Here is a 17,616-nt window from a genome sequence, read left to right on the forward strand (position 1 = left end):
TACTTTGCAAGTATGCTCTATTGAATGAAATAATGACAGTTTCCAGAGTCTGTTCACGCATCAGCCATGTGTGCAATAATCTGCCAAGTGCTTTGAAATTTTCAGTGCATGTGAAAATTTAAAATGTAGAATAATAATGAGATAGAAACTATGAAACTTACCAAATAAATAGCTGGAATTTGCATAAAGATTAAAATTAGCAATATAATACTAAAAACACTGTTCAGTTGTGTTTTACTGGGTTCTTAAACAATGCTTTTTATTTCTAAGACGTTGAAAAAAGGAATCTTTTTGCACAGAATTCTTTAAACATGTTATGGCTTTAAGACCATACAAGATAAAGAGATTACACTAAAAAAAGGGAGAATTAAATTTAATATACTTAGATGCAAAGATTCTAATTTGATAAATAGGAGTTATTCTGGTGATCTTTATAGAAAGCCATGACTTTTCTTGCTCCAAATAAATAAAGAAGGCATCTAATTAGTTAATGGGAAGTCATACCATTACAAACCCTTTTTTCTTTTTTATTTCCTTTTCTTTTTCCCCCTTTATTTTTGTCAAAGTCTTCTATTCTTTTTGCCTTGTAGTTACAGATATGTAACTCAAAACACCAATTTAATTTTAAAAGTCAGTTTAATTCCTTCTGAAAACTTCTCATTTACAAGTGATTTTTTCCTTGGGAAACTTGCCTTACATAGATCTTCTATTTCTACTGCAAAATGCAATAATGGTTGCTACTCCAGGAACTGATGCCAAAAAGGCACAATAAATGATCTTGTAGAAAAAATTGTGAGATTTTACAGATGATTACAGCAGTTTTATCTTAGAAAATATGTGCTGGCATCATTCAAGAAAGATAGTATGAATTGGCTTATGTAAATCCACATTAGAATGGATAATGAGTTTGGGCAGGAAAGATTAAACTTAATTAGTTGAGGCCCTTGTTCTGATCATCATTTCACCTGAAATGAATGTATCACCTGTGCCATGATCTCCATAGACAATGGCTTTCTTTTGTGCTTGTATTAGTGTTACTGCAGAATAATTGGGGTTTGATCCTATCAGAGTGTATTATAAATGCTTCTCACAATACATGGAGTTTTATCTACAATGTCCCTATGCATGTCCATAAAAAATCAGCATGTACTTCTATATCTACATGTTGTGGGTGTTTTGTTGATTTGGTTTCGGTTTTTTTCAAGTTTCTGCCAATTTATATAAAGGCGTTTTCTTGTGAGGTGTTGGTCTTTTTTTCCTCTTGTCCCTCACACTTCCTCTTACAAACATTTTATGTATTTCCTGTAGGTAGTTAAGCCTATAGGATGACTGTGTCTGCCTCTTGCAAGCCACCTCTTTAAACTTAAAATTCAGTAGCCACCTCCAGTCTGTGCTGGTGATGTGAGCAGTGGAAAGCAGTACTGTAAATTTTTCCTCCTCCCATGGTGTTTCCATGTTGGGGGTTTCTGTTTTACCCCACTAGCAGAAACAACTCATGCCTTGAATCTTACATGGGCAAAACCAACAGTGAGAAAATTTTTGTAAAGCCAGAGCAGGTGTGAATCAGGAATAAGCATCTTTCCCTAGTTATCTTCAACAGAATAAAGATTTTTTTTAAGTTAAAAAAAAATTGAACTTACTTTTCATGTTTTATAAAAATAAGCCCTCCTTGACATGCCTCATATTAGGATAGAAGTGTGTAACTCCTGTTTCTTAGTATTGTCAGTATTTTATCATAGCTGAAAAGAATAATGAGGTCCTTTAGGATGATAATTAGCTCCCCAGGTCATCACGTATAATAAGTTTTGAAACAGCAGTTTGTGTGAAACTTTCTCTGATAAAGACACTTATTAAATAAAGCTATTTGAAAACATGGTGGATACTGCAGTGCATTAACACCATCCCTTGGGATAGTGGGTAAAATGCCCCTGCAGCGAAAGAATGTCACCTTAGCAATGTATAGAGATCTGTGTACTGGCCAAAGTAATTCCCAGGAAGTGGGACAACAGGACTCTAAAGCATAACAAGAAGCTAAATGATGGCTTCCCAGTTTTCATTTTTTTTTCATGTGTTTTCATGCCTACATGTTAAGAGAACTTATTCTTTACACTTAAATATCTAGTTAAATTTTCTCACTGCTTCCTTTCCTGCTGTTTTAATTCCTTACGTGGCAGAATATGAAGAATGTAGGAAAGAGAGAACACAATGTTAGAGTAGTGTTAATGTAACCCTTCTCTTTGGTCTGAAGACTTTGGAAGAGATGCCAAAGGTAGGGTGGGGTGAGGGAAGTTGGAAGAGGATTACGGAGTAATTTAAAATGACCGTGAGATTTAGAAAGAGAAGAAAAAGGACAGATGAAGAAAGAGAATGTCTTTTGAAACATTCAGGAAATAAGGGTGATGCATATAAAACTGTGGAGAAACAAAGAAATAAAAGGGGGGAAAGGTGGTTTGTGTTAGTGTAAGTAAAAGGAAGATGAAAAGGCAAAAGTCACAAGTAAGAGAATAGCAAACACTATATATAGTAACTGGAAATAAGCCACCTAGATTTTTTCAATGAGAATTTTAACATATATTACACTGAGTTTTTATCAGATACAAAAGGGTTGTTATGCCCACAGAAAGTGAAAGTAAGAATTAAGAGCTGAATTAATCAGTGACTTGAGTGGCATTCTCCTAAGGACTCATGTCTTGAATTCTAAAAAGGGTCTATATTGCTTAGGGATTTAACATCTGAGGGGATGGCGTAGCTGGCCCTTATGAGTCTCACCAGTGATGCTGTGCTAATCCCATTAGCTTTTTTATTTTTGTGAAAATGTAGCTTCCAGAAACTCATCCAGTCTCATTCTAAAGACTCCAAATGATAGGAGGACCATCATTCCTTTGTTAGTGATGATTATAGCGTGCTTGTGGACTTGGTTGTGACCCATTTGTCAAGGAGTGACTGACTTCAAAATGTTTGTCTGTGTTGTGTAGATGGGATCAGCTAACCCTGTCTGTGTAACTAATTATCTACTATTCCCAAATCCCAGTACAACCCAGTTTTCACTGTGGCAGGTGAAAGTCATTCATGATCTTTGCCTGCATGCACTAATTATACACAGCAGTTCATAATTTGCTAAGCTCCAGAAACTGTTTTCTTTAATATTAGAATTTCTGTGTATTGTACTGAAGGTGATTATATTGCCAGGGAAAGCCTATGGAATTATTTAATGTGAGGATAAAAACACACAAAACTCTATTTCCCTTTTTTTTTTCCTTAAGAAACCACCTGCAATTGCTGTTCGACCTGGATCAACACTAATTCCAATTAATAACATTAATCATCTCCCTGAACGTGATGATGATTATGGATATGAGTGCCTAGAAGGAAAAGACTGTGCTAGTTTCTTTTGTTGTTTTGAAGACTGCCGCACAGGATCTTGGCGAGAAGGAAGAATACACATCCGTATAGCAAAAATTGACTCCTATTCTCGAATCTTCTTTCCAACTGCCTTTGCACTGTTCAATCTTGTTTACTGGATTGGCTATCTTTATCTGTAAATTCAGAGGTTTGACAAACTCAGAAAAAAAGTACTAATTGAATAGTCATTAATACTTTTAACTGAGCAAAGGTTAGAGCTGGTCCAAAATGACTCAAATTGTTTGTATGCTTTAAAAATTTGAAACAATGAGAGGAAATATGATGAGGTAGTCTCCCTCTTGTGATCAACTGTAGAACTGATACTGGTATTTTGAAGAGAAAATTTTAAAATAAAGATCCTTAAGATTTATCACAGATACATACACTTTTTTCCAGCTCTAAGAAAATGCAGAGTCAAGAGGCTATGTTATTCAACTGGACCGTCCTGCATAAGCTTTTGATTTTAATCCTAAATGATAATGCAGAAGGATTTTGTAGCATCTCTTACACCTTTACAAAGAAAGCCTTAATAAAATGGGATTAGTTACTCTCATCATCCATTTCATCCATAAGGTGATGATTTTATTAATGCCTAATTTTAAAAAGTTGAAATGTTACATTTCTCTTTTCAATTAGCCATTTGTTCTCTGCAGTATGTTAAAAAGTGTGATTAGGTCATAATTAATCAATTCAGATTTATACAGTATGCAGATATTAGAGCAGCAAGGAATGGATATATCGAAACACCCAAGGATAATTCTGAGCTTGTCTTATCCTGACCATGGATACAGACTTTTGGCTTTCAATCTTAGATTACTTTTATATCTGTGCTCCATTTCCTGTTACTTCATTGTTGTGAGTTCTCCGAAGCTGTCCAAGAGGTCTACAACTTTCAGAAATTCTTATCCAGCTGCCGTTGCTTGCTAATTTCATGGAAAACTGACTGGTGTTGGCTGAGATTCTGGCCATTAAGAATAATGATCTTCACATACTCAGTGTCGGAGAAAAAGTCATAACCCTACATTTGGAAGAATTTGTATTAACAGAATTTGGAAGGCCTGTAATAGTGCCTGTAACAGTCATTGTACTCAGTCACTGTGTTAAATATCCAGTCATGAGAGTGCAGTGTGTGATCTTGTCCACTTTGCATACAGTATGGTTTTGTAGATTCGCTTTGTTACTGCACATGTTGCTCACTGAGCCAGAGCCAAGTGGTATCAATGGACTGAACGTGTGGTATGGATTGCTGGGTAATTACCTTCTTGATATTTGTCTGTTTCTAATGGAAAAGACATGTTATGGAGGGGGAGTTTAAATAATCCTTATACATTGCAGAACCTTCTCCAAAATGGGATACATCCCCCCAAAATCATAGGACCAGTTCTCCATCCTTTCTGTGGTGAGAGCTTTGGTAGAAATCCTTCAGTAGTTGCCTTTCTGGACTGACTTCTTGGTGTTGACTATGGCTGGCTGGCAGCATTTGGTGTCTCATTTCTATTTCTAAATCCATTGTCTTCATTATGGAAAAGTGCAGTCTTTCCTCCTTTCTTGAAAAGAAACTGGTCTCAAGTGAGCTTGCAAAAATCACTGTAAAATTAAGCTATGCATTAAGTAAAAGTCAGCATTACACAGAAGACCTTACAGATCTTTAAAGAGGATTAATGGGATTAGCATTTGGCTGTAGGTAAGGATGTTCAGTACTAAAGATAAAGACATGATTAATAGCTAAGAATAGAAAATGTTACATGAAGGCCCTCCCCCCCAATATTTCTGTTGAATACGCTCCCTTCTCTAAATTTCTCAGAAAGGATTACTGTATTTATAGTCTAGTTGGTAGCAGGCATAGTAAGATATGATATGCAATACACATTTCAGAGGAAATGTTACTCCAGTGTTCAGTCCCAAAGTTTAATAGAGAATGTGAGATTATGTGCAGTTGGACCAGAAGGAAGAAGATCCAGTTTTAATGAAAACTTTATTTCAATATTTTGCTGATGAAATATAGGAGTGGTTGAGAGAATCTGAAAGCTCAGATGATGAGGATGACTGACCTTATTTGTGGTATGACCTTTCTGACTACCAAGCTCTTCTGACTGTTAGACTGAGCGTAGAAGTGTGGTATCATTAACAACACTGACTGCTATAATTTATTGGTTTTTTAGAGTCTTATTTTCAGAAAATGTTCAGTCCAACAGAAACATGTCAGTTTAAATTCCATAATGTAGGTTGGTGCTTTTTGACAGCATGCTGAACGCATTCCTCTGTAGGAGGGATGAAGGTGGCTGCAGCAAACAGTATGTTGGATATGTGCTTGGAAAGCAGCCAGCTTGCTGTACAATGCAAGGCCCAGATTTAGTGAGTCCCTGAGTTTCATTAATTCACCTTTAAACAGAAAAAAAACCTTAAAAGAACTTGGTACTTTACAAGAGGAAATACAAATTTCACAGCCTGCTCTCCTCTGGCTCATCTAGTTAGCTTTTTCTATTCATGTGGATGTCAGTTGCCAATCAGCCTCCAGTGACTGAATGGGAGAACAGAAAACATTCAGAATTGGCAAGGGATGGATAAGAAGTCTTTAATCTCTAATGTCTATGGAACAATGTAATGGAGTATTAAACCTATTGAATGTTATGGCTGTTTGGCTTATGGATACATGCTTCTCTCTGTTGACAAACTTTTCTGTGTACTTCATTTGTTTCTGATGAAATAATTTTAGTTTCTCATAGTACTGTGAATGCAAATAGGAATGAGAATGCGGTGACCTGTAACATGGCATGTAATAAATGTGTTATTTTAGTCCTATGTATTTTCTTTCTAATCTGCATGTAAACACTTGAATTCAAGAAATCTAAGTGATACTTTAAAAAAATGGCAAGAAACAGACAGTATAAATAATTGGTTAGAAGCTGCAATCATTTTCAAACTTACCAGTCTAAAAGTTGGTTTCCTCTTAGCTGGGATCACATTTTTTGGGAGTCATATTATTCTGACCATCATTGCATAAGCACACACTTAAACTTATTCCTAATTAGTACTGTTATTAGACCAAAATTCAGAAAAGCAAGTGCTTATGTACTGTCGTAAAGAGTGATGCTATCATGAATTGATGCCATTAACATATGCTTAATTTGCACTAATTTCAATAATGAGTGTTCAGTAGCTCAAATAATTGAACATTAAAGGTGTGAGCCAGAGCCTTTTCAATAAGAGATTTTCCTCATCTAAAGAGAGGGACATAAGAGGAAAAATTGCCATAAAGGCAGAGAGTGAAAAAATTCTGGGAAAACTGTTTTATACTGCACCTATCTTTGTCATCTCTTGAAATGTATTTTTCAAAAAAGAGACTTTTCCTTGATATTTCTGTATTGGTGTTTACTACTTGTCTGTTTTTGTGGCGAGTACAGGTCAGTGTGTTATTTTTCGGTAAGGTTCTGTCTATGATTGTACCTCACCGATCTTCAGTGCATGTCTTCTGTGTCTGAATGAATCTGTTTTATGTAGTGGCAGTGCAACCAAAGCATGAACTCTGGGTAACGTATTTTATATTCACATGTTGATGTGCTTCAAAGACTTTAACCTTATCCAGTTTTCTGGCATTCAGAGATATAGGATTGTATAAGAGTTTGAAGGAGAATCACCTCCAACAGTATTTTTATAACTTTCTGTTGTTTATTTGGTATGGTAGTAAAACATTTGTTTAAAATTGATATATGAACTGTGCTTTGTAATTTGTGAATGCCTTACAAATGAAAGTGAACAGGAGGAGTCTGGATTTAAATATCTATCTGCTTAAAGTAAGATATGTTTCATTTAGTTGTATCAGTCAACATTTCTGTCTACTGTTTCCAAATAGCTGAGAACTAGTGCAAATATATTTTTTGTTAGTATAATTATTTTTTTAGAATTCATTGTAGTTTCTCTCAGTTATACCTTAAATGTGATCTTTCATGTTTGTGAAATAATATTGTATTTTCTAGTCATTACAATAGATAGAGACGATAGAAACTAATGTAGGATTCCACAGCTGAAAAATACAAAGCCAGGAATCAGAAAGAATTACTGTACTTCTGTTCTTGAAAAAGCTCAGTGAGTGTCCACATGCCCTGATGAATGTGCTGGGGGGGGGGGGACTGACTCACAGGGAGAGGCAGAATAGTCTCCGGGCTGTATTGGTTCCTGCCATGGATTTGCTACACAAGTGGTTCAAATGGAGGAAAGGAATATATCTGTCCTTCCTTTTTCAGTGATCTCTTGTTTCTGTTTCATTTCTATCAGCAACAGCAGTTCTAATGCTCTGTTGCCAGATGAAACAAAACCTGAAAAGTTATCTTCATTTTAATCTTAGTTAATATTTCAACCAGATGGGTGGGATCATCTGACTGAACACACAAGACTATGACCAAGTTTTACTCCAAGACAGGTGGTGGGAGTTTGCAGCTGGAGGCTGAAGGATTGCTTCTTGTGATGGGCATTTTTCATTCAGTTGAGAATCTGCACTGAAAACTGGTGGGAGGAAAGGGAAACAATGGTATGAGGGAAAGATTGATGGTGGCAGTGATCCCAGAATCATGTTTCATGGATCTGAGTGACTTATATTTAGTTCATAGGTTTCTCACTGGTATTTGTGATAATGATCTTGATTTCCCTGCAACATAATTAAATATTTTTGATGCTTTAAATAAAAAGGAAAATATTGTGTATTTCCTATACATGAACTACAGACTGAATGAGCGATAGAAAGCTACCTTGAGTGAAAACTCTGGTGAAATGTCAGACAGAAAAACAGAGATCAGGTTAAATCAGAAAAAGTTTCTTTTTTTAAAATCTCCATTTATTATTAATGATAAAACCATTTTTAAAATTACTGTGTATTAATTAGCGCAATAGACACTGGGAAAGGCCTAGTACCCAGGTGCCTACACTGCTGTTAGTCCCCTCAAGGGATAACACATTTGGGAATAGAAACCTGACTCAGACTGTATTCAGTTATCATCTCCTACTTCCATCAGGAAGTGAGAAAGATGAATTGTGATCATGCCAGACATGAACTAGGATAGCTGGGGTACTCCAAGGAGGTTGGTTTCTGGTTAAAAGGAAGGGTGATTTCTGCCTGAGACTGTAATTTGAAATACGCTTCTCTTCAGAAGAGGGATCTGTGCTGTGACATCCACAATGATGGAAAAACATCCCTGCATTTTTATCTTTCATCCCTGCATGTTTATCTTTACACAAGAGCAGTTTCACTGAATTGACTGTCCTGCTATGAGGCACCAAGGTATTCCCTGTGTGGTATAGAAGAGTTTTGGTGGCAGTCCTGGGTAAGATGTTTAAATCTTGTCACAGGGATCAGTATTGTGGTTCCTGAGTTGTCTTTTGGATGTTATGATGCTAGTGAAAAGTCAGTAAATAATAAAATTTTGATTTTACTTACTAGTAAAGTTAACTGAGAACGCCGAAGAGTTAATGAGGACTTCAGAGGAAATCTCAGATAGTCCTTGGAGACAGGAGATTGGCTAAAACTGAAGCAGACCAAAGGATATAGCGTTTTTACCATAGATGGGTCCTGTTCACTAGTAATATATTGATTCTGAAAAAAGTGTAAAAGCCTCATGGTATTTTAAGGGGGAAAAAAATCTGTAAAACTCTTTATTCCCCTTCTCAGTGACAAATCTTGCTTTGCCTGCAGATTTTGCTTACGGTACATCAACCTGACTTAAGCTGTGGGAGGAGAGGCATGGGGGACATAAGACAGAAGACCTGTAACTGCTCTACCTTCTTCTTTCTCAGTTCCTTCTCTTAGTCAAGAAAGGAGGTTCGGAAGAGTAGCTGTATGGCATGCGTAAATGACGACAATTTTGCTACTGACAACAGGGCCTGAGTCCCACTGATAGGATCAAGAGGGATGAGACTGCTCAGAGTGATTTACCAAGATATGAATATCGATCTAATATCGATATCCAACTGAGACGGACAAAAGCTCTCTAACAGTTTAGAGTTAGAAAGTGCATGTTTTATTTGGCGCCAGGCACTGCGTGGGATAGCTCCCTAAGACGCAGGGCCCCGATTCAAGAAAACACAAAGCTTTTTATTTACAAAAATTATGAATATCCAAAATCCAAATGTATGTTCATAACATTAGCACCTCTCATTCTTCGCTTCGTATGGAAATGAGCTTAAGTGTTATTAAGCATGTGTAGTGTGTGTTCTGAATTGAGTCGGTGGTCTCGAATTGGGTCAGTGGTCCCAGATAGATGAAGTAAGCACATCTCCCTCATTTTGACCTTTTTCGCCTTTCTGAACTTTAACAATCCTAGTTACTTTAGTGACCTCTAAATTTCCTCTTGTGTGACTTTTGAATAGGTTCCCACGGAGGGAGGAAATTGGTAATTGTCCTTGTTCCCTAGACCAACTTATCAATGTTTCTGTTCTTCATTCTAAGCGCAGCTAAGCAAACATACAAATGACAGATCATCAATTGTTTAGTAATCAATTACTAACATCTTGAAAGCCATTTCAGGTCCAGCTCTCTTAACTATTTTAATTAACTCTAGCTGGGCCCAAATTCCTTCCTATTCTAACTAATTTCAACACAGCTAGCCTATAACTAAAATCTTTGTTTCTTTAAAATCTATGTTTCAACAATAATAAGGCTTCTCTTTTGTAATTCTTTGTAGTAGCTACTTTTCCATACAACACTGCAGGCCTTTCAGGTTGGAAGTAATTCTTTTGTGTGTTTGCTGGCTTCACACAATGTCTTTGTCCTCAGGTTTTGAGCCTTGCTGAATTCTAAAGGAAAGTTTTCCTCTTGAAGTTTCCCTGTCCAGACATTGCAGGTAGGAGATGTCTTCCTGCCAAACTTTGGAAAAGTGATTTTTAGTTGATCCTGGTGAGGAGACAGACTGGCTCTCTAGGGTGGCATTAGGATTCCTATGTCACTTAGACCTGAGAAGGTTGAAGGCTGTTACAAGCAGTGACCAGTACTGCCTCCACAGAGGAAATATTACTTTTGCCAATTTGATATTTAAAAACAAAATCCAAAACTGTTACTGTTGGTGGGAAATGAGGATGAGTCATCATTTTACTACAGATATATATTTCCTCTTGAATTGTTTTTCTTCTTAGGAAGACTGTATAGAGGAGTCTTGTGAAATATTCAGAAAACAGGTGCTGATCATTTTAAACAGTAAAGTCACGTTAGTCCGTCTGCCCAATGATGGCCTAAGAGCAGTAGAAATGAAAGCACTTGCCCTATAGCTCAGATTTTCCAAGAAAGATAAATGTGGAAATTTACATATTCATAGGCCCAATATTTATATACAATCTGTGTTCACACTTCAGCCACTGAAAAAATAATAATAATGTTTTTTTCATCTTCACAGTATCTTTTGTATTCCCCACAGTTATCCACTATGAACACTTGTATTTTTGTCTGAACGTGAAGGGTTGTGTTATGATACCTTTAATTACAGTTTAAATTTCTATCGAGTATACTTCAGAATCTGGTAATCTCATGGTGATTCCTATATTAAAAACATATATAATATATTTTCTTATTTGCCATTTCAGTTAAGCAAATAACACTGCTATAATTTATATTCCCCTCCATTTAAGTTTTATAAACGATTGCAATTTATGATCTAAACCCTAAATTTACAGAAATATCTTTGAAAAATAACACCTGTTGATTTATGGTGTGTCTCAGTATTTATTATATTGAGGGTCCAGTATTCAAATTCTTAATCCAAAGCTCTGTTTTGGCATCTATAGTTCACATGATGTTTCAGTTGCTCAGACTTTGTGCCTTACTAGTGCATCCTTGTTTTTCATTCATTATTTAAAAAAAAATGCTGATATTTTAAACTATGTGAATATTTATGCTATGGACAATGTTGCAATATTATGCATCAGTGTTCCTTTTAAAGTTATTTATTAATGCCCTTGTGGATAACTTACTGCAAGAAATATGGAACATAAGTGTTGTAACTCTCTGTGCTGCTTCTATGGTATATATAAAAAAGACATGATATCAAAGCAAATTTATTCTTCCATTTCAGTTTTCCTTCCAGAAACCTCCTCAGTTGGGTTATTATTATTATTATTATTATTATTATTATTATGCTCATATTTACAGTTCTACTTAGTTATTTGGTACTTTTCCAATAGCCTTGGAATGTACTCATGCATTATTATATTAAATTACCTGGAAATGTCAAGGTATCCTCACAGTCTTTTAATGTGATTAAGCCATGACATCTTCAGCCTCTCTTAAAATGCCATAATCTTTGTGTGCAATACCAAAACTAAAGCATTTTAAGTTATTAAATTGAGTTTTACTTGCTTCTCAATTTTAAAAAGTCTGTCTGCTGGGTTATAATGAAACACTAATATAATAATTTTTATATTTGACAACATTATTAATTAGCATGGCTGAAGCAGAAGACTTCAGAGATGATAAACAGATGATGCTCTTGGCTAAATCCCATTTACAGCTACAACTTTATGGGTGTTATAGAAAATAAAATGACAATGGCAACAACATTATCTATCTGTCTGTCTATCTATCTATCTATCTATCTATCTGTCTATCTATCTGTCTATGGCCTGGAAAGCAAGATATGAGAACTTACACATCAGTTCCTGATTGTCATTTTAACAAGCTTCCTCCTGCCAATAAAATTTATGTTCTAAATAAGGTCCTGAAAAAGCCCGTTTAGATTTGCACATTTAGAATGTAGGCGTGGTTCAGAAGTTTAAAATAATTATGGTTTCGTTTGATGGGCCTTACAGATTAGTTTTTAATTGTACTCCTTTTACTGAAAAATAAAGAGAGAAGAGATAGGCAATGATATTGCTAAAGGTAAATATGAAAATACCCTCTACGTGGAAAGTAGATTTTCTATATATCTGTAGGTAGCAAATTTCTTCACTGCATTCACAGAGTAGATGGATTCTGCTCCATTTTCAGAACTCTCTTGGTACCATGGTAAAAGATTGACTCAGAGTTTTGCAATTTATAGTATACCTTTAGTTTTTGGATGCCTCATTTTCTGATGTGCAGTTTTGGACATGAAAGAAAAAAAACCTGCTTTTCAGAAGTTTAGCCCTTTTTTAAAAATTACCCCTTGAGCATTCAGTTTCAAGTACTTCAAAAATTAGTAACTAGGCATCACTGAGTGTTTTAAATAAATTAGATTGCTATAGAATGGTGCAGAAAGTTCAAATATGGTTCAAGGCTAGAATTTTGTAGCCTTTGGGGGGGATTTTTTTTCTTTTTTTTTTTTATTTTCTTGATATCTGGAGATGTGAAAGCAAAGAGAGGGATTTTATCCTATGGTTGCTTGGTTTTGTTTTGTTTTGAGCAGCATAGCTCATGAAGAGTAGTACATCAGCTGCTAAAAGCTGATTTTATTGAAATGCACATGAAACTGAGACTGATAACTAGAATACTAGTAACAGGCTCAGAAGGGAGATGCTTGTGGCCCTCATTATCAAAAGGGGCTTGGTGGCACAAGGCATCGGAAACAGAAATCTTGAAGTAAGGTTATGAGAAAGAGTTGGATTATAAGGACCTCTAGAGAAAAAAATCTCAGAAAGCTTTTGCCAGAAGACTAACAAGTTTGAAGGATAGGTTTTACAGTTTATAACACTACCGTGAATGTTAATGTCTATTGAATTTTCATATAAATGTTGCACTAGTCCTTGTGCATTGAAAGGAAATGTGCTTGCACCCTGGTGCATGGTTCATACCGATGTTACTGAGATGTAATCTGTAATCTTCTAAGTGTAAAACTCTGAAAGCCATAGTCTTAAAAAAAAATGAATACCCCACCATTGAATAATGTGTTCTGTGCAAAATGAATAGATAGATGTTTGTGCTCTGATGTCTCTTAAATTGATAAGAACCAAGAGAGTTTCAACACTGAATTTTGTAAAGCAGTTGTAATGCATTGTTTTTACTGTATCTGCTGTGAAGTTGATTAGTTACACTGTGAAAAAATAAATAGTGCCTGGCTACTTACTTTCTTATGTTAATTATTTTCTGTATGCAGTACATTTTTTTCTCTTTAAGACAATGATGATAATGGTCATTCTGGTGAAAATAGTTTTATACACTGCTCTGATATACAGCAGTCCTTCTTTTGCTTTAAATTTTTTCCTTCCCCTCCTTCCTTTTCCCTCCTCTTTCCTTCCTTGGATAATAATGTAAAAACAACACCAGTCGCGCCATAGGAATAAATCTCTGAAGCTAAAATTCCACTTTTACCAGACATTTTTTTTGGGACCACTTTTATAGCTAATAAGTATGTCCTGCTTGTCAAGAGGAGGGGTCCTCCTCTCCCCCACAACACTTTCACTTCTGACAGCACTGGTGCTTGGCTAATACCACTCTCTTTCCCCTTCCAGAATCCCTCATGGCCATGATGTGTGGCTCCTCTCCTTTGTCCTGTCATTTCAAGGAAAGTTGTAATGCTCTATTAGATGTGCTTCAGGTCAAGGAGCAGGGCTCATGCTGAAGCACATATCCCAGGGAAAACCACTCATTATTTTCCTCAAATACATTCTGTTCTCTGGCCTTACCATCCCACCAGAGGATCTGCCTGTAAGTGTCATCTTCCTCATGTAGTTGGTTGCAGAAAATGTTTTTAATGTGTTCTAAACTGACTGTGGAAAGGTGATGAAAGAGGGATTCAGTCAACGTAAAAGCCCTGGGAAAGGGGTCAGAGATGTTTCTGGTAGTTCTGGAAAATGCCACAGATTTCTGCAGCCTCTTAAAAATCCTTTTCAGATAACATTTAGGGATCCCAGCACTAGCTACATTCCCTTTAACATTGTATGTTCTTTTTTCCCTGGTAACTACCTCTGATATTATGTCTTGACAGCTGTTACTTAGCTTATTGATATCTTTTTCTTTCAGATTGTTGATGCCCTGTCCATGGTACATACAGTAAATAGAACTGTGGTATTTCATAACACCAAACCTCTGAGTATAAAAGGTTTTCAATGGCTTTTTAGGTCAAAAGAGTCAAACCTCTAGCTTCCACAGTACTGTTGATGACTGAAGGAATTGGGCAAAGCCTTTTTGTACAGACTTCAAAGTAAAATCTGTCATCTGTATTTTTAAGATAAACATTTTACATTATTATTGTCAATAGGGTGAATTTCAGCTATACATGCCTGTAAGGAGCTAAAAATGACTTAATTTCTCATGGACAAGCCAAAGTTTATTATTTTCTACCAAATTGAGACTACTATGACTTGAAGTGACACAAGCCTTGCTGACTGAAATTACTGAATGTCAGTGCAGAGCCAGAACAAGGAAGTAAATTTTTAAGGGTTCCCAACTACTTCATCTTATTATTATCTAAATTTACCTTTTACTTTGTAAGAACAAGTAAACAAATATCATAATAAATAAATATTTCTTAGTAATATCCAATTTTATTATTTGCTAATAATATTTGCACTAGAAATTGAAGAGGTCTTCTAAAGTGTGTATTAGGAACTCAAAGAGTGTAAATGAAATCTGTGGATATTTAAAAATGCTAGTCAAAAGAAGCGACTGTTACTTTTCAAAGTAGTAAGTAGAGCTCTCTGCATTCCCTCTCATGCCCTAAGGTCCTGCACAGTGGATTTTTGTGGGGGAGTAACCCAGCCCACATGCCCTGAGACTGCCAACAGAGCTTCTCTTGGTAAGGGTGACATTGGTGGTGCTCTCACTTCTCTTTTGGGAAGGAGACTGTGAGCACTGAAGTCGTTCCACACAGGCCAGTGAGCGGCCTGCATATGGTAACAGTTTTCAGACCTGACCAGCTAATATTGGGTACAGACTGGCAACTGAACATTTTCATGATAAGTGGCCAGTCCCTGATGGATTGTGTCAGGTCAGGTGCTACTCTTCTGTTTTCTCATGTGTTCTGTGCCATGAGAAACACTTCAGGTTTCTTCATCCCTTCTTATTTTGAGCATTGGCTACCATCTTCTCATAACTTTCCTCAGGAAATCTCATTCTCAGTTCTTTTCCTTGCATTATAAATCACTGATGTTTCCTAAACTTTCACTGTCCTGTCCATCATTTTACCCATTTCTGCACCTTTGTTTTCTCATTTTCTGTTATTGCTGGGTTAATTCACACATTCACAGTGAGAATGGTGGAGAGTGACAGATGATCACTGTGAAAGTGATGCTGGCATAAGAAAGGAGACATTTCCTCACACACCACCAGCAGTCAGACAATGCAGTATATCATCCTCCTGCTGTGTGAAGAGCACCTCAGAGACTTTTGTCTGGTGTAAGTCACCTGATAAGAAGTGGGAAATAAGCAGTAGATCTTTCTTAACACTCTCTTAAGGATGTCATAAAACAAAAAGGACCAAACATCCTTGAGAATGATTTTTGTTTGCATTGTTTGTTACATGGTCCTGGTGTTGAGGTCAGTGGGCTCTCAGCAGCAGAGCCTCCAGAAGTGGCTGGGTTCCAGAATGCTGGGGATTCCTTACGACATGAGTGGATAGATAACCTGGCAGAAGTTCAGATACTTTCCTAAGCTTCCTGCCAGCAGTACCTAAAAGAAAGGGGGCACCAACACATCAGCACTAATCTTACTTCCCTGCTCCTATTATTTTCCATAGAGACCCCTACAAGAAGCACTGGGGGCTCTGCTCAGAGCCTTAAGACTTGGAATTTAAAGTTGTTCTTTTCCTATACTGACACTGAATCTGCAAGACTCAAATATTTTCTGTTTTGAGATAAATAATTCTGTGTGTCCCAGTTTCTATCTATAAGATGTCAATAATACTACCCATAAAGCTGTTAAAATTAACACCAAATTAATGAATGCAAAGTACTCAGCTTTTCTTGTAAAGGACTTGTCAGAAAACTAGAACAAATGATATTTTTGAACTTCAGTTCTGAGAAGGAAATACATGCATCTCTTTAGTCAGAAGTGTATTGATTAAGCAGATGGGTGATATTTCTGTGCCTGGAACTTTCCTAAGGTAGATAAATCAGTAATTAATGAAGGCAAATCATCAGAATTTAACAATTAGGGTTCCCCTCAGGAAGTAACGAGGAGCAGAGCTATCTGGCTAGTAAATTCTGAATCTGAAAACTCTCTGGAAAGAGGTGTGAAACTAAGAACTCTGATATCTTTCTGTTGTTATGAATGATAATACACAAGAGCAATTTTATCCTGCTTATCTGTTGCCTGTTTTGGGTCTGTTGCCGATAACAAAGCATGTTATCTTAATAATGGGCTTATTTGTAGTTTGTCCTACAGGCAGTATTGGAAGACTCTAAGACCTTCATAGTTGCAGTAAATTAAGGTGTAGTCACAAGTGCAGCTCATCACTGCCCGAGGTTTGAATGAGTGGGAAAAAAAAATCTGTCAGCCAATAAATAAAGTTTATAGCAAAGTTTAGTTGCTGTAGTGAGACTGCTGATCTAATTTTATTTAAAAGTTGACAGGACCAGAGTCTCAGTGTAAGGCAGCATTGCTCCTCTGAAATCAATAGAACTGATTTACAGCTGCAGCTGTAGGACCGAAATTATTTTATAACTAATACCTGTATGTTCTGATGTGACTGAGAAGCATCAGCAGTGTATCAGCAGCATCAAAGTATTGGGTTTGGAATTACAGCCTTCTCAGCAAATAGTGAAGTCACAGTGAGATCACATGGTCATAATTAAGACTGTCAATGAGCATCCAGCACTGTTCTCATCAGGAGCTGCTACTTACTCCATTCAGTCAGTTGCACTGAGTACATACATTTCTGGCTTAACAACAGAGTTATCTCTGCTGAGAAATGAGTTTGGTTCCCTATATTTGGAATTTCTACAGCAACATGCAGAAGTGCTTTGAAATATAATTTGCTAAAATATTTTCACCATGCAGCATTTGTTGGGCTAGAGATTTGTTGCTGCCTTCTGATAACCCAGAATGCTTTAAAATTCTAACATAATTATTTAACTAAATGGGAAAATCTTGTTAGAGACAACCTTCACATTTCCCAGCAGCAACAATGAAGATAAATGTGAGTGTGTTATTGCCACAGCATTCCAAAAAACACATTAAGGGAAGTGATACATCAAAGCTGACGTGTCCTACAGACTGCCAGAGATTAGTGGTCAATAACTGGGCAGCAGGGCCAGAAGCGTGCTGGCAGCCATGACTGGTGCCCTTGCTGTCAGAAGCAGTGCCCTGTAACAAAGGCAGCA

At 36.5% G+C, this 17,616-nt stretch overlaps 1 protein-coding gene across 4 annotated transcripts in view; it reads left to right on the forward strand.

The window, feature by feature from the left end:
- GABRG1 (gamma-aminobutyric acid type A receptor subunit gamma1) overlaps positions 1-13,420 on the forward strand; it is a 62,910-nt gene extending 49,490 nt beyond the window's left edge. For 3 of the 4 annotated variants that reach the window (XM_039551197.1, XM_039551199.1, XM_039551198.1), the window contains exon 9: positions 3,264-7,109. In XM_039551197.1, coding sequence (XP_039407131.1) covers positions 3,264-3,542 — 279 coding nt within the window. In that variant the 3' untranslated portion in view covers positions 3,543-7,109. Of the gene's footprint in view, positions 1-3,263; positions 7,110-10,168 lie in introns of those variants that run through there. The other variant, XM_039551200.1, reaches the window with a different exon arrangement.
- The last annotated feature ends 4,196 nt before the right edge of the window (positions 13,421-17,616 follow it).

The sequence above is a fragment of the Corvus cornix genome, chromosome 4 (assembly GCF_000738735.6).
Source record: "Corvus cornix cornix isolate S_Up_H32 chromosome 4, ASM73873v5, whole genome shotgun sequence".
Lineage (NCBI taxonomy): Eukaryota > Metazoa > Chordata > Aves > Passeriformes > Corvidae > Corvus > Corvus cornix.